This window comes from Armigeres subalbatus, chromosome 3 (assembly GCF_024139115.2).
Source record: "Armigeres subalbatus isolate Guangzhou_Male chromosome 3, GZ_Asu_2, whole genome shotgun sequence".
Lineage (NCBI taxonomy): Eukaryota > Metazoa > Arthropoda > Insecta > Diptera > Culicidae > Armigeres > Armigeres subalbatus.
The window spans coordinates 4547969-4569635 of NC_085141.1; the positions used below are offsets into that span (position 1 = coordinate 4547969).

Genomic DNA, 21667 nt, shown 5'->3' on the forward strand with positions numbered 1-21667 from the left:
CGTACCTCATCCTTCTTTCTTCTACTTTCTGATTTCTTCCATCTTCCTTCTCCCTTCGTACTTCTTCCTGTGTGCTTCTTATTTCTTCCTTCTTCTTTCTTTCATTAACTTTATTATTTCTTTCTCTCTTCTTCCATCTTCCTGTTTCAGTTCTCCTTCTTTCTTCTTCCTTCTCCCTTCGTCCTTTTCTTTCTATTTTCTTGCTTCTTTCGTATTTCCTTCTTTTTTCTTTTTTTTAGGTTCTTCTTTCTTCGTTTTCCTTCTTCCTTCTTCCTTTTTCCTTTTTGATTCAAGTTCATTCTTCATTCTATACTCTCGCTTTGTATTTCTTATTTCTCGCTTCTCACTCATCACTTCTTACTTCTGACCTCACCAATCACCAATCATTTCACACTACTCCCTCCTCATTTTTACCACCCCCCTGAAATGAGATGTAGTTCTTGAAGCCGTCTACCGATTGGGTGGCGTTAGTGTTGCCTTTTTTATTTTAAGCTCCGTTCATACCGCCGGTAGAGCATTGGCGATTGGCGCTTTGATGTTGTATGAAGAAGAAGAAGCAGAAAGATGATAATCAAAAATATTCGCACGGGAAAACGTACGAAGAAATTTTTGAAACACTTTAAAATTCTAGAAGCAATTTAATTAAAAACGGTAAGTAGTCCGGGGTTAGTCTTGTTTTCTACTGCACATAAAACACAATATTTCAATTTCAATTTTTATTCTGTGATATCATACTTAATACACAGTATAAGAAAAGTCCAACCTCGTACTGTTTACCGTTTTTAAATAAATTGCCTCTAGAATTTCAGAGAAGAGTTTCAAAAATATGTTCGTATGTTTTCCCGTGCGAAATTTTTTAAGAATCATCTTTCTGCTTCTTTTTCTTCATGCAGCATCAAAGCGCCAATAATAACGTCGAAAATCACGCAACAATACAATACATCTCGTTGAATACAATTTAACAATGCAACACTACTAAAAATCCACACATATTTATTGGCACACATAACCATTTTCCACGCGAACTACTTATAAAATATATATCCAAATAAACTTTATGTGTGGTCTCGAATTAGCAATTATTTAATTTATGTGAGGTTCTATATCGATCATATTAGGGTTGTTCGCGCGACAAACAAAATCGCGCCTCGTCTGATTAGTGCTTTATTTCTAAGGTACAGAATCCACCAATCTTTGTTTGTATTGCAAATTATATCCTCTATGAAATTGTGTAAAATGAAATATAGACATGTGTGAATTCGATTCTTGGAACAAACGGCACGCGTTTTCTTTCTCTCCGCCGAAAGTAATTTTCCGAGATTTCCAAAACGTTTTTCGGGCTCTGGACAAACATATGGTCCTTTGAAACCGGATCCGTCCGTCAGTGACTTGAAATACGCGTAAATCCGTCTTTCTTTTCTGTGTCGCGGATTCGCTATAACTAGTACCAGAGTGAGGTTGGAATATCACCACCGAACACATATTCCCGTTGTTAGTGCATTTCAGTGACGGCCGGTCTGAAGTTATCCAGCTATCATGGATAAGCTACTTCGTGAAAGAAAATCGCTCGACGCGCGGATGGAACGAGCAGTGAAACAAGTCCAAAAACTGTTAAAAAGTGAAAATTTAGACGATGTCGATGTCGAAACTGAGCTCGACAACCTTCTTGAAATATGGACCGCATATCTCTCGGTCCATAAGCGTATGGTGGACAGCTGCAAGGATGACGAAATGGATGAAATTCTTCAGCATCAATCAACCTTCGAAGAAAGCTTCGTCAGGATTAGGGGCACCCTTTTGAGGCTCCGGAAAAGATTCGTCGGTTCATTATCTCGTAGTGAGGATATAGCAACACAAGATGGCGCCAATGCTATCAATCAATTGGCCCAACAACAAGCAGAATTCATTCGCTTGATATCACAAAACTTCAACATGTCTAATATGGGCACAAGTAGCAGTACAACGACCGTCGCAAATACTTCTGTTCCACACACTGATGTTGAACTTCCCCGCATAAACCTCCCTAGCTCCAATGGAAATATTCTTGAATGGCCTTTGTTTTACGATCTTCTCGATAGTGGTGTGCACAGAAATGCAGGGCTGTCAGACAATCAGAAGCTCTACTTCCTTAAGACAAATCTATCCGGTAAAGCTGCTGGCTGCTATCACATTTTCGAATAGAGGATGCCAATTATATTCCCGCTCTAGAGAAACTTAAAAGTAGGTATAACAAACCCCTCGAAATCGCCACTCAACACATCCAACGGTTCCTAAGTCAACCGTCTTTGACGATATCATCTGCTGCTGGTCTACGCTCTCTACATGACGTGTCCGATGAGGCAATTCGAGCACTGAAGGCCATGAATCAAGAGGGAAGAGACATATGGTGCCGCTAACCGCGAGTCGAGCACATCTGAACTTTTGGCAATTTTGAGTAATTATTAGAGTGGGGCGTCATAATCATTTTTTCAAATCAATGGTTTTTCGAAGCCATTCTGGGTCCTGAATAACTGTGCAAAATCTGGGACCGATTGGTTGCTTCCTCGCTTTCCGCATCGCGTTTGAAGTTTGTATGGAAATTAGTATGGGAGAACGCAAATTCTTGCATTTCTACTACTAGAGTTTTCAGTTCATCGTAAATCAAGTGGCACATTGCGTTAAAGTATAACCCAAAGGATGCCGAAAAACTTTGCCGAAGAAGGCACGATGCTGGAACGTCCACGAAAAAAGTTATAACGCTCCGAAGATTGAGTGTTCAAACCATATGCAAAAAATCGTTTATTCTGCCAGCACTGCCGAACTACGTAGACCAATAATTGAACTGAGTGTTATTTCAAAATAATTGATCTTATAGGGCTTTAGAGCTAATATGAGCTATCCAGAATCATTTCACAAAGAAAAAAAATCCAACAAGAAGGAAGATGGGTTTTGCTTTTCGATATCTATAGGTCGTCTGGTAGTGCTGGCAGAAACATTGATTTCTTGCAAATGGCCTGAACAACCAACCCTCCAAACGTAATAACACTTTTCGTAGACCTTCCAGCTACGTACCTTCCTCGGCAAAGTCCCTCGGCATCCTCCAGACTATATGCCAACGCATTAAGTCACGTGATTGACGATAAAATGAAGCCGCTAATAGCAACAATGCAAAAAACTACGTTTTCCCATACTAATCTCCATGTAAACTTAAAACGCGATGCGGCATGCGAGGTCGCATCCAATCGAGCCCATACTTTGCACAATTGATTGGGGTCCCAAAACGATTGAGAAAAACCTTGATCTCACTTGATCGGACGAAGTTTGCGTTTTTCCATACAACTGCGCCCCACTCTAGTAATTATCATATTTCACTTTATTTTCACATGTACTATGCGTTAGGCTATTCTATGCGAGAAGTTTGTTCTAGAAAAATGGAAAAAAATACCAAGTCAAATTGTCCCATATGGAAAAGTAATCGCAAGTCAGTCACATCGAGTCACTTCGTAGAATGGCATACAAACTGATCATTAGGGTGGTTCAAAAAATCGATTTTGCTCCACAGTGTTCATCTGATTCTTTACCAAGTTTTGAGTGTCCTCTGAAAATTTGAGCTCATTTGGATTAAAACTGATTTAGCACAAGCCGTTTCAAGTTTGCATGCAAATTAGTGTGGGGAAATTAATTTTTTCATTATACTGTTAATAACACTTCCCCATCAAGCGCAGGTTGAAAGAAAACCTACATAGCTAAAAGGAATACTCAACAGCTTTCACCCAACGAAAACCGGATGTTGATTAAACGCCCCAGTAATTAGTAATCGATTTTAAGGCAGGTTGCGAATCTTTAGTCATGATCGTTAAACTTCTTTGAGGGCATCACTGAAATGTGCAGTGCAACATAGTAGCCTGAATTTGTGTGTGCTATCTTTCGCGCCACGAGCAGCAATGTTGCCTGTTGATGAGTTATGCAATTAGCTCCAGAAAATCGCGGTATAGATTAAATTCGATTACTAATTATTGGAACGATTAATTGAGATGCGGTTTTCACTGAGTGAAAGCTGTTGAGTATTTCTTTTAGCTATGTAGGTTTTCTTTTAACCTGCGCTTGATGGGGAAGTGTTATTAACAGTATAATGAAAAAAATAATTTCCCCACACTAATTTGCATGCAATCTTGAAACGGCTTGTGCTAAATCAGTTTTAATCCAAATGAGCTCAAATTTTCAGAGGACACTCAGAACATGGTAAAGAATCAGATGAGCACTGTGGAGCAAAATCGATTTTTTGAACCACCCTACTGATCATATTTGTTCAATACATGTGTATAGAACACCTCTCAAATACAAAAACAAATCATTTCGAAAGAAAAATGCGAAAGAAAATTGTGTAAACATTTAAAATTTTAGTTTATGTTGTGGTTGGAAGTTGGTTGAATTTAAGATTGATGCATAGAGGAATATACGTAGCATTAGTAAATTCCAATACAACGTGTTGAAACTTGCACGCTACATATACACTGCCCCCACAATCATGGGTCACACACTAATATGAGTCATTTCCATTTAACCATCATGCAAATTTGTTACAAAGTGACCCATATAGGTTGGGTCAGTGTAGCAAAAGATCTTTAGAATATGTTTTAGTTTATTATAATAAAGATTTTTTAAGGTGATGTTATTCATATGAGTCACGATAAATTCCTTCAAAATCACAAGCGAGATTTCTCGGTGAGCGCATTTTTTGATATCTGAGAATGATTTTATCAATAGATTCATCAGCTAACAAAATCATTTGCAATAAAATTGCTACTATTTGTATTCTCAGCTCATGAGTGCGAAAACCAAAACCAGAGAAATTCAAAGCCACTAATTTCAAGAAATGATCATTAACTTTCAGGAATCCTCAGAAAATTCTATGGATTGCTACGAATTACTAAGAAATTTTATGACCGTTCAAGAATGCTTTTAAGTTTCGGGTCTTATTTCGAACAAGATACGTGAAATTAGGGATGATTATGGTTTTACAATGGACTTCCAACAATTTATCTAAACTTGGTAGAATTTATAACTAAGACTTTTTTTAAACTTGTAATTAATCGTATTAGCAAACTGTTGCGTACTTCCTGGAAATGTTTAATAACCTTAAAAAACCATAAAACCATCAAAACATTTAATTTCTTGGAAAGCCTAAACATTCTTGATTTCTGAGCCTCCGAACATTCTTGGATTAAAAATACTTAGAAAACTCCTTGGATTAAAAATCCTCCCGAACTGTCAGGAAACTTTTTAGGAAAAAATACTTTCTTTTAAATTCCGGATACATTAACGATTATCACTTTAACCTTAATTTATTTTTGAAATGATTAGTTTGAATAAATTTGTTGGTAGTAAAACTTTGTGGAACAGTTTTTGTTCAAAGGTGTGTAGCATATATGTTTTCCTTCATTTTTAGGCGGGAAATGAAATACTTTCATACTTGTTAAGTTTTGATATTGATACTACATTACAGACATTATATTATGCCTAAAACGGACTACCATAACAATATCACGAAAATCTGCGATGTGGGCTTTCAAAGCATCCAAGAGTTTCAAAATGTTCAGATTGCATGCTTCATCATGTTTGTTATTAGAGCATTATATTTTTTTACAAATTTGAGTTTTGTTCGACGGAATGTGACTGACTTGCGGTTACTTTTCTCATTGAGATGAAAAGTAATCGCAAGTCAGTCACATTGCGATTTCCAGCACGGCAAGTGAGTTTTTCACTTTGTAGTCACTATGATCCATTAAATACTCAAACAATCTTTGGTGTGTGATGTTTAGAGCTGATCAAAATTACTTATACACAATTTTTGACGAGAAAAATTACAAAAACTTTGCAAGCAGTTTTCTCATTTGCACGTTTTTCCAGATGTGCTCGACTTGCGGTTAGCGGCAGTATGGCTCATCCACATAATTGTTGATAAATTAGACAGTGAAAGCAAGCAATTGTGGTGCCAGAGAACGACAGAAATGAGAGATGAAGATATCACTTTGGAAAGGCTTCTTAGTTTCATCGATGCACAGAGTTGTGCATTAAAGACCGCGCAACCAACTCGCATAAAAAAACCTGCGTTCTTCCCATCAACAAGCAAGACGTTCACCAATAGAGGACCAACAGCTCTCGTTGCTATGGGGCACTCTACCTCGCCACCAACATGCAGCTTCTGCACAAAGTCACCACATCAGTTGTATCAGTGCGGTAAGTTTCTGCATGCAAGCCCCAATGATCGACTTTGTTTCATACAAAGGCAGAAACTGTGTGTGAACTGCCTCAGGAAACATCCTGGTGAACCTTGTTAATCCGGAAATTGTCGAAAATGTCATCTTCCTCGTCTTCATGAAGCCTTCTAACCACCAGCTTTGCCGTCGACAGGACAATCGAAGATGTTGCCTCTTCTACTTCGTCTGCGACATCAAGAACACTGATATCACCCCTCAATCTGGCAAATGGTTTAACAGATTCAAATGTGATACTTCTCACCGCCACCGTGCATGTCTTCGACAAACTTGGTCGACCATACATTTGTCGTGCAGTACTGGATTGCGCTTCTCATACAAGCTACATCACCGAAGAGCTGGGCGAGCTGGGTTTGTCCACTACCTAGGTGGACTTTGAGTACGGTGGAATTCCTGGCATATGTAGACATGCAGATTGTAGAACTTTAGCATCATTTGCATCACGTTGCTCGCGTTATCGGAACGTAGTGACATGCATTGTGTTGAAGCGACTTACCTCAGAGCTTCCACTCAAGCTCATCAACATCGAGGAATGACCTATACCTGAATCGATCCAGTTAGCTGATCCCTAATTCCACCATCCAGGGAAAAATAAGCAGCTGCTAGAACCAAAAATTATTCACCTTGGTTCACACGATTCCCTTCCTGTGCTTCAAAACACCAAACTCTGATAGGTAGTGTCTGGTGGATTCAAGGACAATGATCAGCAATCAGACTCAGTGGCGTAGCCACGGGGGTGGTTTTGGGTATAAAACCCCCCCCCCCAAAGACAAAATTTTTGGAAGAAATTTTTTTTTTCGAAAAAAAAAAATGTTCAGAAAACCCCCCCCAGACCAATTTTCTGGCTACGCCACTGATCAGACTTCAATATTTCGTCGTGCTTACTGGTAGCTCCTACCGACGTACTATTTGAGCAATTGCATTTTTTGGGAAATCGAAAAATATTCTAATACACGGCCCCACCTTAGTGAAGAAGAGATGCGATGTGAAGAGCATTTTGCAAATCACACGACTCGTGATAGTTCGGGTCGGTTCATCGTTCACCTTCCATTTTCCGAGAGCATCGCGTCTCTTGGACAATCCAGGGAAATAGCTGAGAAGAGAATGTTCCATATTGAGCGAAAACTAGGACGTTGTATTGAACTGCAACAACAATATCATGCGTTCATGCGAGAATACATTGACCTCGGTCACATGAGCCGCGCTACTACTGTAGCGTCCAATGAATGTGTTTTTCTTCCACACCATTGTGTCATTAAGGTGAATCGCGTTGGAGTCCAATTTCAAATCTACCTAGCACTTTTGAGGGCACATAACTTGAAAAGTAAACGACAGACAAAAGCAAAAACTAGTTTTTCACCTTTGCTCACTTGCAGCATACACGAAAAAATGGTTTCCAGATTTGCTAACCGCCTAAATATTCACATTTGTGCGTGCAATAACGCGAGGTGAGGGATAGCACGGCCATTGTGGCTGCCATTTTTGGACGCCGCCGTAACTCACCTTAAGGAGGACAGCTCTACAACAAAGTGCCGAATTGTCTTCGATGCTTCTGCTAAAACCAGCAATGGAAAGTCACTCAATGACATCCTAATGGCTGGGCCAGTATTACAGGACTCCTTGATGAATATACTGTTGCGGTTTCGATTCCCTTCCGTTGTGCTAGCAGGAGATGTAAAGCAGATGTATAGGATGGTGCAGGTCAGCAACGATGATCGGAATAATATTCGAATTCTATGGCGTTGGACAAAGGATGAGCAGGTTCAGGAGTACTGTTTGAATACCGTTACTTATGGTACCAAAAGTGCATCGTACTTGGCGACAAAATGTGTACAGGAACTCCTTCTTTCGCATCGAAATCAATACCCAATTTCTGTTGGCAGAGCTATAAAGGGAATTTATGTCGACGATGTTTTAATAGGCGCTGAAACTAGTGAAGAAGCTAAAAGACTCCGACAAGAATTATGCAACATTTTCTCTGCCGGTGGTTTCCATCTGCGGAAATGGGCATCAAACTCCGCAGAAGTCATCGAAGAAATTCCAGAAGAAGATCGAGAGATGAAGGGTCCCATTGATCTCAACGAACCGAGCACTATCAAGACACTCGGAATCCACTGGCAGCCGTGCAGTGACAAATTCCTGTTCAGCGTTCAACACGTCAAGATCCTTCAGCCCACAAAGCGCAGCATTCTGTCCAACATCGCTAGCCTTTTTGACCCTCTGGGATTATTGGCACCAATCATCATCCAGGCCAAGTTACTAATGCAGCGACTGTGGGAACTGAAGGTGGACTGGGATACTATCCCCCCTGGTGAGTTGATCATTATCTGGCAAAATTTTGTGCAAAGTCTGGCCCTTCTGAACTCTTTTCAGGTTCCAAGACGAGTAATTTCGGTAAACAGGATTTGTCAAATTTTCCTGCACGGCTACAGTGTCGCTTCCGAGAAAGCTATGGGCGCCTGTGTATACATCCGCGCAGTGGACGATGCTGGGAATTGTAGTTCTCATCTGCTTTGCGCTAAATCAAAGGTGGCGCCAATTGGAAACATCAGTTAGCGCTCAACTACCGAGCCAAGCGGTCGATGTTTTCGAACAAGCGAATCTCGGGAATCGTTCACAGACTATTCAGTACGTTTTTTGTTGGTTTAATTCACCGTCGCTGCAAGTGTCGCATTCGCCGCGTCGCATTGTCCGCGCGATGCCGCGTCGCGAAAATACGTTTCGCGTCGACTATTCGCAATTCCCAAAATTACTCTCCCATGATGAAATTCATAAATTCATCGGGAAAGAATTGGGGCTCACGCGCGAGAATGTTCTTCTCCTACAGCCAAGCAGGCGGCTTGGCTGTACCTTCGTAGAGGTCACTAGCCTCGAACTTGCAGAGGCAATCGTGCAACAGCATGACAACAAACACGAATACATCTACGACCGAAAGGCTTACAAGCTACGTATACTGATGGAGGATGGAGCAGTGGAAGTGAGCCTGTTCGACCTTTCCAATGATGTCTCGAACGAGCAGATAGCTGAATTCCTCTCCGAGTACGGCGAGGTTCTCAACATTCGCGACCTGCTGTGGGATGAACGGTCCCGATTCAGCGGAATCAAAACCGGAGTTCGTATCGCTCGGATGATAGAGAATATCCCCTCTCTCGTAACGATTCGTGGGGAAGACACATCGGTCGGCTACAAGGGGCAGCGGCAGACGTGTTTACATTGTAAAGAATACGTACACGTCGGCATTCCGTGTGTTCAAAACAAAAAACTGTTGGTGCAGAAGCTCGTAGCAGACCAATCATACGCTAACGTCGCTAAACAGCCGGCGCTGCCAAAGAAACCGGCCAAAACAAACTCTTTACCGCAAGTACAGGAGACACAAACACAGCCCAACTCGTTTCGGGCACCACAAGTCAAGCCGAACGAATCTCATTCCGCAGTAATCCAGCCTGCAAAACCAATGGCTCCCCCTACTGCACCTATTATCCACCGCAGCCGGCCAACAGAAGCGCAGCCATCTAGAAAGATAGACGGCAACGAAACGGACAACTCGCAAGCATCAAATGACTCTAGCAGCCGGCGTTTACGTAGCAGACGATCACCACCTGGGAAGAAAATGCGACACAGCGACGAAGCCACTTCCGAACACGCACGAGCTGCCGGGGACGACGTACAGCAACAATAGAGCACATCAGCGTAAACATCGGAACCATCAACATCAACACAATAACCAACACTACCAAGATCAACGCTCTACGAAACTTCATACGAACGACTGAATTGGACATAATATTCTTGCAAGAGGTAGAAAACAATCAGCTTTCCCTCCCCGGTTATAACGTGGTGTGCAATATCGATCATGCAAGAAGAGGAACAGCAATCGCTCTCAAGGAACATATAAAGTTCACACACGTCGAAAAGAGCCTGGATGGAAGACTTCTTGCCTTGCGAGTACAAAACACAACCCTGTGTAATGTGTATGCCCCATCGGGATCTGCTCTCCGAGCCGAAAGAGAGCGTTTCTATAACAGCACCGTTGCATACTATCTACGGCATAGTACCGACAACGTCATCCTCGGAGGCGATTTTAATTGTGTTATTCGGCAGTGCGATGCGACGGGTGCGAATTCCAGTCCAGCACTTCAATCCACTGTTCAACAGCTTCGCGCGAGACGGGTTACACATATATAACTCACAACTCTTCATCCAGGCTTGATCGAATATACGTCAGCACTAGCCTTCGGGAACATCTGAGAGAAACAGATGTTCATGTCTGCTGCTTCACGGACCACAAAGCTGTAACTGTTAGAGTATGTCTTCCCATTCCCGACAGAGCACCAGGCCGTGGCTTTTGGTCCCTACGTCCACATCTCTTGACCCCCGAAAACATCGAAGAGCTTCAAATAAATTGGCAATATTGGACCCGACAGAGACGCAACTATCGTTTATGGATAGATTGGTGAATATCATTCGCTATATAATGTAATATATAATATTCTCACTCCCATTTAACCCATTGTCACCCCCGATGACGGTATCTTGAATTCTATAGGTTTTGAACTGTTGACTTATTCAGCGCGTATTTTGGCAGTACAAAAAAGTTTGCGGAATATACTTGTACACTAAGAGTTGTAGTTTTCAAGATATTATTAAATCAATTTTTTTACCAAAAAATCGTTTTGGTATTACCACGATAATTTTTTACCGCTGCTACCAGCGTCATATTGCGACAGCTAATGTGCAGCCCCCATATTCGCTTTTCGTGAAGTCTTATTCAACGTGAGGATTAGAGCCCAGCCCCTAAGCTCCACCAATTTTAATGTCTGTGCTTGCGATGCACATACGGAATTAGTTGGTTTCCAATTTTTAACAGTACCTGTCGAAATTCAATTTTTCAATAGTTTGGCACCTATAATCCATTGTTTTAATAGTTGAACAGAATTTTAAAGAGTTCGTTAATGTATTGATAGCCAAATCTCCAAAAGCTGTTAGAAGACGACTGAGTTATTAGCCCATAAATCTTGACCACTTTTCGTGACGGTCTCAAATTTGAGTATACCTTATCTTCCCGAAAGAACGTAATCCTATGTCAAAAAACAGGCTTCATATCAATTCCTCATTAGACCAAATTTAAACTGTTAAATATAAAACTTTTCTTGTGGTCGATATTCGAACTGGTTGACACGCTCACGTGTAGACAACATTCATATTGCATGGACATTCGGTATTGTGAATACGATCGCTCACATTTTAAAGAATGAACACACGTTCGGGCTAATGCATAGCACAAAAAGAACATTGATGTATACTTTTCCGCCACAAACTTCAACAAAAGCAAATGCATGCTAATTTGCATATTTTAACAGACACTCTCTCGTACACATTATTGTATTCGTCCACTCAGCATTTTTTTTTATCTTAAATGAAGGAGTGATTAAGGGAATGCGTGAAATTTTCAGTTGAAATAACATTTGACAGTCTTCACATGCATCAAGTTTTTATTTGAAACACTCGTACCCTTAGCTAGCAGGAAAGCACAATGCTCTTGAATAATTATCACGAGCATAAATGAATGGCGCTACACTGAATTCCGTTGCAGTAGCAAATAAACCGACAAACTATGGCAGACCATTTTTGTCTATGAACTCCACAAAACTGCATCAAAAGTGGTGCATTATTCATTTGGAAAGTTCTTTATTCCATCAAAATGTAATTAAACCGAGTTGGGGGCGTTGCAACTACGACAATGGTGGTGGTGGAGGCTTTGAATTGTTTCACTGTGTAATAATTCTTATCGTGCAGAGTTGCTCCTTACAATGCGCAATGGGCTGTATCGGAACATTGAAAAACGTTGTTACAAAAATTTAGTTTAACTTGAATTAAAGTAGAAAGTAGATAATTTGTACACTGGTTGGCATTTACTTCATTTCAGTAATTCTTCCCTCTGTACCCTCATATTCGGACCCTTTGTATTTATATCGAATTTTTCTTTTCGAATTTCGTCTGAATATGCTAGGGAAGATGCATAAATTTTATTTTTTCTAAAGCGTATAGACTGTCGGGATATAGCAACTAATATCATGAAGATTCGAGTTCTTATAGATTATGCTTTTGAGAAATTTACATTTTCTCAATTTAAAGCTTATCTAAAATATTCATGATGTAGTATTGACCAACCGATATTCCTTTATATTATTTAGATTTTTTTTTTATTATTTGCAGTTATTATGTCGATAAAGTGGGAACTTGTGGCCGAAAAAAGTCGCAATAAAACCGGAATCCTGTGTAATGCATGAAGGTAAAATTGTACACTGAAGCTGTAGTCTGATACATCCTCCCTGGTAAAAAAATAAGCAGCTGGACCATGAAACAAGGCAAAAACACGACAGGAGAAACCACTTCTGACAAGTTTGAATCCTCCGAACGACTCTCAACTTGCTTCCGGCTCGGCATAGCACCGCAGCAGTATCAGATGGTTTGCTGGATGGTTGGGAGGACGCAATCCAACGACAATGGATAAGGTGAATCAAGCAATGTAATGCAAGGAACGACCGTTGCTGCATTTTTCTGCATGGTGTAGCATACGAATATGACAATCATCGAATCGCGATATTTTCAGCGGTGTACGCCTCGCGGGATGACACGTTGCTGGCTGTTGCACTGCACTTGTCAAAAGGACCCTAATTAAGATGACAAGTACTGAGATGAAATTGCGTTTTTGCTTTACTGGCTGGCTTGGACGTTACCCTTGAGTAAGCAATTAAGCATGCAAGTTCTTGAGTTATTTCTTTATTCCCTTTCACAATAGCAACTGTAGAACATGAATTGATTCTTTTCAACTTTTTCTTTGGACTGGTACATCGGTATTCATGTTATTCGTTGTACGGAGTATCAACCTTCATCAAGATTAGACATTGTTCAATCAGCAGGTGCGCTGATGATGGTTCTGGTGAACAATTTCGTTTCCCAGTGGTCCGAAAAATGCAGTAAATATCTATTATTTCAGTTCATGTAATTTTCTTTCGTACTCTTGGAAATATATTTTTTTAGCTATAGCTTAGACAAATTGAAAAAACCTGAGGCATGATGGAGTAGCGCAGCGTGCGGTACACCGATGCTAAGTAATCAGTGGCAGCAATATAGTATAAACTAGAAATACTAGAATAAGAGATCGGCGACGACGCCATCTTGTTTCCAATCGAACCGTCAAAAGCGGTTCCATTTCGACTTGTTTACTTTTTGCACCCATAAGAAGCAAGCAAAAAGTTCAAGTGCTGCCATTATCATTTTCACGATTTCATGCATTTTCATACGTTGCCATTTCGACTGTTTTTCACCCCGCCGGTCTCTGGTTATAGGGTTGCTAGTATAAACGGCAGGCAGGCGGTGGTGTGGCTCGGTGTCACAGACCTCTACCTTCAACTTGTTGATAGCTAATCGGTCTAATCCGATTCGCTATCTACACCTGGGGATGTTTCATAATTATGAGTATGAGTAGGATGCATGTATACAAGTAATGTAGTGGAAAAAACACCGCACGTATAATTTTATATTTCCGATTTCTCGTTGTATATAGGGCAATGTCGTAGAAATGAGAAATCTAGAAACTGCCTAATTTTATTATCGTTTATATGCAAATTTTCCTCATTTGACGGGCGAAATTCACGACGATGTACCTATGCATGCAGTAATACAGTCAAACCTCCATGAGTCGATATTGAAGGGACCATCGACTTATGGAAATATCGAGATGTGGAACAGAAAATCCTCGGGAAGCTGTTTAAAGGGACCAGAAAATATTTTTTAATATGGCATAATTTGCTTCCATGAGTCGATATCGAGTCATAGAACATCGGCTCATGGAGGTTTAACTGTAAATTCAAATTCATTAGAGCGGAAACGGAAACGGAAGCCAAACAACGTGAGAATAATATGGCAACAATTAACTCGCTCCGGGACATGTTTGACGTTCTGTTTCAGTTTGTCCCTGAAGGAAACCAACGCAACGTTATTTCGGACTTTCTCTGTTTTGTTTGTGGTATAGAAATGAACGTACAAGATTAATGCAGTTGCAGTAGGCGGCGTGGATCATAGGGCACTGCACAGACGAATCTCTTTCTTTTTCGTTCTTCATGAAATTTAACATTTATTTGACAATTTTCTTGCAGTGAGAAAGAGACAAAGCAGTCCGTGCATTGGCGTTTTATAATTGGTTCGGAATTTGTATCTTTAGGGAAAAAGTTGCGATAGTCGTGGGTGTTCCTTTAGTTGCGGTAGTGTAGTTTTTAGAGAATCTACAGATTTATCGTAGCAGCACACATTGTTGTTCAATTAGGTGAACTGTCATTATACGAAAAAAGCGAAAACAGCTTAGGAATATCCTCGAAAACGGTAAATAATCCTCATATCCACCTTTTTTTGCCTTTGCACAAATAATTGCAGTGCGAGTCCCGTAAGAGAACACGAAGTAAAAAATCAGAAGGGTTATATGCAAGATACGACCGCCCGACGTAAACTACGTAAAGCAGATCATAAGATAATAATCAATTTGCTTAGAGCTTAAAGTGATTGAAATTTCGACTTTTTCGCTCCCCTATGCTTGAACGATAACATTTGCTGTTTTGATGAACCTCCTAAATTTTCAACTGAATTGGTTGTAATTTAACTGAGTACGAGCAGTTTGAAGTTTGTATGGAAATCGCCCCGTATGTGAAGGATCGTTTCGTGGCGCGGCTCATTAACTATTTAGGAGGAGATCCCCCAGCGCAGGACACCTCCCAATACCGGACACTTCTTGAAACGATACTTGCAAAGCTCCCTCCTTCAATCATCATCAGATCTCAGATCTTCTTCATCAGATATCAGATCTTCATGTGGTAAGCTTTGTACAAAATTTGAAATTGAACAAAAATGCCTAAAATTTTCATGTTTCGCGTTCTTTTAGAAGGTTTGAACCAACAATATTAAAATCGATCTAATGCATTCTGATTATGTGAAGATGGTCCATATTAGCCATATTTTAAATAATTATGACGATTTGTTAGATGTACCATGTAATTGTGGTGTTCGGACATTGAGATTTTTCATAGCAATTTTTTACACCTGTTTTTCTAAACTTACTTCAATTCAATTGTTTTTTCTTCCTGAGAAAGCCACAGAAATTACCAGAAACAAAAATTGGAGAGGACATTCAAAAAGGTGAGAATTTGGATTAAGATGTAAAAAATTTAGCTAAAGAGTCAAATAAGCTCTACTAACAATTTTTAATATGTACAGCTTGTTTACAGTTACTCATGTAACAGGAACTTAGTCACATTTGAACAATATTTGAACATTTGATGCAATAGTGTCCGGTACTAGGAGACATTTTTCTGAACCGTGAAATTTTTCTCCAAAATTCATCGTCGTAAAACGTGTTGAAATGATCAAATCTCGGGTACTTATTCAAAAGGACGTATGTGATTTTGTAAACAAAAACTAAAACGTCGATTTGTCCAATCTGATGGCACTCCCACGCAAATCATCACCACGGACCGGTAGGGGAAGCCTTCGGCTACCTGTTGGTGGTGTTGGTTTGCGTGGGAGTGCCATCAGATTGGACAAACCAACGTTCGAATTTTTGTTTACAAAATCGCATATGTCCTTTTGAACAAGTAACCGAGAAATATAGCTTGTATAAATCATCAATGGCCATATTTTATGTATAAGGTTTAAAAGGAAACATAATCCGGATAGTTAGAGTTGTTTTGTCCGGCACTGGAGGATCTCCCCCTAGATATAATCAACCCGAAGACTTCGAAGAATATTTCCTAATCTGTAAGACGGTTGTTGTTGCGAACCGATCGATTTCGTAAGCGAAGTTATAATGAAAGCAAAAATGCTCATTATTGATATGTTATTCTTTTACGTGCTCAATTGAATTTCCCACGATTTAGTATTTCCTTAAAAATGTTTCTTGCAAGCAGCAAATTGTTTCGCAACAGAAACGATTTATTCGCTCGTTAAATTTCCTATGTTGCCAACATACTCATATATTTTTATATATTAATGAGCAACATTGCAAAACGGTTTTCCAAAAAAGTTACTGTTTTCATAGTAATTCGCGCGTGCTAAGTCAAATTACAACCAATTCTGCTAAAAATTAGGGAAGTTCTAAAAAGACAACTGATGCCACCGCACATAGGAGTAAATAAGCCAATTCTTGGCCAAAACTATTTTTTGCGGTTATTTGGGCATGATATTCCTAGGACGAAGTAATAATTGCCAATTATGCAGGAAAATGCATTTTTTTGGATAAATCTATCCACCTAACAGTGTAAAACCAGATAAAAATGTCAAAGCACATATGTTTTCAAATAAAACCTCGCGTTTTATGTAAAATCTCTTGCTTTCGCTACGCAAACGATTCTAAAATGACTATAATTCGCATGTACAAAAGTAAACACTGTTTTTTGATTGAACACTCTTCTCTCCTTAACTTAAACCTTAACCTTAAAAATTAGGGTCTGAAAAGGTGAAGCCTGTAGTAAGAAATATAAATCACCTGTATTCTATATACCATGGCTCGAAACAACAACGACTACCATGTCCGTATCGAAGCCCACAAGATATCATAGCTAGCCATGACGAAACTATCATAATAAGGCACCGTTCATAAATTATGATCACTTCAATGAAAACGGGTTCATCCTAAATCTAGGTAGTAACAGATTTCTCTACAATGCAGAAGTTATAGATAAACGATTTTAATATAAGGTTTTCAAAAAGATATCAACGCAACTCATGGGAGACCCATTATTCTATTTGTGTCTTGACAAAATGCATGCTAAATAGCATGCATTTTACATTTTTTTTCCTGGATTATATGTGGTAATTTATGAACAAATGTTTAAATTTTGTTTGAAAATGATGAAAAATCGCATTTATTCAAATAGCTCAGAATCTAATTTGCGGACGTTTGCGGACGAGTTTTCACGTGGAATGCTTAGTCCATATCTTGAAGTTACACCCAAGTGATTTATCTTTGCCGGATCTTGCCGTATAGATTAACTTTTCCTCTGAAGAAAAACATAAAAAATAGAAAAATGTACGAAAAAGGTTGGTTTTGGTACACAAGATTTGTGGAGGCCCGGGGCCACGCCCCCCCCCCCTAAATCCGGCCCTGCTTATGAGCATGATTGACTTCCACGGTTGTTACTCTGTTTCTGCCAGGCCAGATGTAATTACAAAGAGAACCAACATGATATTTGACGTGATACTTTTATTAATAGAGGCCGACGAGTCATCTGCACTTTCACGAGTAACCATTGGGATATTGGATATATGGGGTCGGGAGGAGGCTAGGTTCGTTTTGGTAAACGTTTTGCCACGTGTAATGTGTAGTTTTTCCGCAAATCATGTTCGATCCCACAACAATTCATTTGTGTTTCGAACAAAATTAGCGTAACTCAATATATGAAAATGGTTGAATACGATAATTTAAAATTTTCATTTAAAAACCCCAAATTTATTATTCCGCAGTGGTGATGATGCCTTTACTTTCTCCGACTGTTGTGTGACTTTTGAAGTGTTATTATAAAGGGGTGCTGCCTAAATAGTAGAAAAATTTTGTTTATATTTAGTTGATAATCAATTTTAATGATCACCTCTTGCTTACATCAACATGTCCAGCATCTGTAGCACTTTTTCATAAACACTACTTTTTTGCTCCGACCGCGGTCATTGCTCTGGTTCTATTGTTGTACTTTTTGTGCGAATCACCGCACAAAAGTAGAGCGCAAGAGCCAACGGCACCAGACGGCGCTCGTAACGAAACTCTGAAATTTTACTGGGTTGGTAAAGAATTGGAATTTTCAATGTTTTTACATTGATAATCAATAGTTCCAATGGACTTAAAAAATTGCTGGAGAGTTTCCGATTCGATTTATAATAAAATCTCGAAAATCCATTGAAAAATAAAGGAGCTATTAACGTTTGAAATCTTACATGATTTCGTGACGGTCTCGAATTTGGAAATTTTCATTTGTCACCCTGTATCCGAGTCTTCCCCATAGACGTAGTTTACGTCAAAATATCTCAACTATTGGAACAAAGATTTCGCGCGCGACTCTCCAGCGACACGAATTCACGAAACAAGTCAGTTGAAGGAGTTGCTGAACAGTACCACCAGAAGCTGGACGAGCGGATAGGACATGCCACCGGATCTGGCAACGTCAACAGATTGTGGGAACATATCCACGAAGCTGTGAATACAACAGCGCATGAAGTATTGGGCACTGCACAGCGACGCCAACGAAATGGTTGTTTTGATGTGGGTTGCCAGCGAGAAACGGACGAGAAAAATGTTGCTAGAAGTCGAATGCTAGTGGCTCGTACCCGTTCCAACAGAGAGCGGTACAGTGTGGCAAGGGCAGAAGAGAAACGAACCCATCGCAGAAAAAAAAAGGCAACACGAAGAGAGTGTGACAGCTGAAGCGCAGGAGAACATGGATAGAAACGATATGCGAAGGTTTTACGCAACTGTCAATGACGCGCGGCATAAGACTGCGCCAGTGCCCGCCATGTGCAATGACCGAGAGGGGAATTTGCTGACAAGCAAGACTATGGTGGCAACGCTGGTGGAAGGAGCACTTCGAAGATTTGTTGAACGGTGAAAATGAAGGTGTATTAAGGAGCAGGATGGACATAGTCGGCGACGGTCAAGCTGGACGAAGTTAAGAAGGCTCTAAACGAGCTGAAAATAAGTAAAGCTGCTGGGAAGGACGAGATCCCGGTCGAGCTTCTCAAACACGGAAGTGAGCAGCTGCATCAATCAATCCACCACATTATCCAGAAAATATGGGAGGGTGAAGATCTGGCTGTCGGTTGGTTAGATGGCCTCATATGCCCAATCTATAAGAAAGGGCACAGACTAGAGAGTGCCAATTACAGAGGGTTTACCCTTTTGAACTCGGCGTACAAAATCCTGTCGCGTATCCTGTTTAACAGACTGAGACCGGTTGAGGTGTCCTTCGTCGGCGAATACCAGGCAGGTTTTCATGAGGGCCGATCAACGACGGATCAGATGTTTAGCCTGCGGATGATCCTTGATAAATTCCGGGAGTACAACTTAATGGAGTACAACAATAATGTCCGAACATGGTGCCACGAACACGCTGGCTGCACGCGGTGGAATCGGACCTGGGGACCCTGAACGTTCGGGGAAACTGGAGGAACATCGCCCAAGACTGACGATTATGCAGCTCTACAATACGCCAGGCATAGGTGTATCGACGCTGTAGCCAACCAGGTATCCAGGTAGGGAGATATTTTCTAACGGTTGGGACATGTTTCGCGTTAAATAGTGTTAATGAGCTTTTGGATACACCCTCAAGGTAAGTTGAATGCAATATAAATCAGGTGTAAGTGATTAAATAGTGATAGTGGGTGCTTATTGCCTCCACTATTGGATCTTTTACCCTATACTTGTTTTTTTTGCACAGTAATCTCAACCAAAAGATAATTGCTCCTTGTTTTAAGATTTTTATCGCGGAAGCGAGCAGCATCCTGGAAAATGACGGTTTCTAAATTCCGTCATTCTTCATTTCATGCGAATGTCGTGGTCCGCCGGTAAATCGCCGGTCCGCGGATAACTCACGTGAAGCATCATTGCTAGACCAACATTTGAAAAGGACGTTACAGCCAAAATTTATTCCTCATGATTGTCGGTCTACATACAACGCTATAAATAGACAAAAAACTGGACATCTTCGGGTCCAAGGAAGGCAGCCAAAGCCTAAACGAATAAAAACCAAACCGAATGCACTGCCTTCAGTACCAGGCCCCTGCTACGATGTAACCTTAATCAGGGATATGCAATAGATATCTCGCTTAACTTTTCAAAAGGACCTAACTAGCAACTTTTTTCTCAAAAAGGCTTAATTGTATTTGAAACCACTAAAACTCTCTCTGTTCAGCATATTTTGTTCAATTGACGTTACTACCAGATAGATCGGAATCCATTCTTCCAGTTGGATAGTTGATGAAAATGTAGTTAGAATGAAGCGCATAATCGCCGTTCTCAAAACTAAGATCAAAATCAATTACGCTCATTTGATTAAAATCCCTAGATAAGTAATATTTTTTTCATGAATTAATTTGAATACTGCAATCATAGGCTTTCATGGGGAACCGAAAGATTCGCGGTTTGGTCGAGGTTAGGAAATACAATTATACAATAGGAAATTAAGGGAATTTAGGGTGCTTAATTAATTACAATGCTTATGTTCACACAGCTGAAATCCTTGGCGATGTTTCACTTCTGTAACGAGATAAACATTTTTGGGAGACAGCAACGAGAAGAAGACATACGAATGGGGTTTAACGGTTCACAACAAGAGGAAGACATTCTTAAGGGATTACGACTGATACTTGGACGGGTGGAGGACGATTACAATCTAACATCAGCAACTTTCAAAAATGGGTGGAGAAGGGACATGTATTCGAGAACAAGGCCCGCCAGCACTTCTCTAATAGACTTTGGCTGCCTTCCTCGGACCCGAAGATGTTCAGTTAGGGAAGATCCATTAATTACGTAACGCAAAAATTGGGCATTTTCAACCCCCCTCCCCCCTATGTCACACTTTTTGTATGAAACGTCTGAAAATTTTGTATGGATCGTCACACTTTGGCCAACCCCCCTCCCCCCTCAAAGCGTTACGTAATTTGTGGACGCTCCCTTAGCGCTATAGGCTCATATGATTGCTCTGTTGATTACAATATTCAAATTTGATTATGAACAAAATTGAGTTGAAAATTCTATATAATCTATATTGAGTTTACTTACATCGAGAACATCGATTTGTTTGTTATTTCACTGTGAACAAGAATTTAAAATCATTTTTTTCTTTCTTATTGTTGTGGATATTTTCAAATATTACCATTGATGTTGTTGACGATTGTTGACATCTCATGCATCTGACAGCGGACTATCTGCACACTGTGCCCGGGACATGGTGGCTATTTTCAAGCTTTTTGCATCCTCTACAGAATATTCTACAGGTTTTTTATTGCTTATACAATTGATGATATGAAATCATTAGTTCCTGTTTCGAATTTGTGAGAGAAGGTTCCATAATCCAGCTTTTTACGCAGACCATGCCATAAATTTTGAATCACCCCCATTGACATTTCAGGTGTACACTATGATTTTTCTATAATTAGATCATAGTAAGTCATAATATATCTGAGATTTTGTTGTAACTTGACAACGTCCTCCAAACAATAACAAGCTTTTGTCATCGCCTCTGGAAACTTTATTTTATTGGATATTGGAACCAAAGATATTATTTTTTTTTTCAAATTCTTGTTCAATTTTAGGTATTTTAGGTATTTTCAATTCATTTTAGGTATTTTCCAAGCAACTGATGGCAGAAAGC

At 40.0% G+C, this 21667-nt stretch overlaps 1 protein-coding gene across 1 annotated transcript; it reads left to right on the plus strand.

Moving 5' to 3' along the window:
- The first annotated feature begins 7850 nt into the window (after positions 1-7850).
- Positions 7851-8813, plus strand: LOC134221434 (uncharacterized). The gene has a single exon (XM_062700625.1). It carries the CDS (start codon positions 7851-7853, stop codon positions 8811-8813), a length of 963 nt encoding a protein of 320 aa, XP_062556609.1.
- The last annotated feature ends 12854 nt before the right edge of the window (positions 8814-21667 follow it).

Bases quoted from the DNA above. Each gene is read 5' to 3' on its own strand.
- LOC134221434 (XM_062700625.1), top strand. From the start codon at position 7,851: ATGGCTGGGCCAGTATTACAGGACTCCTTGATGAATATACTGTTGCGG.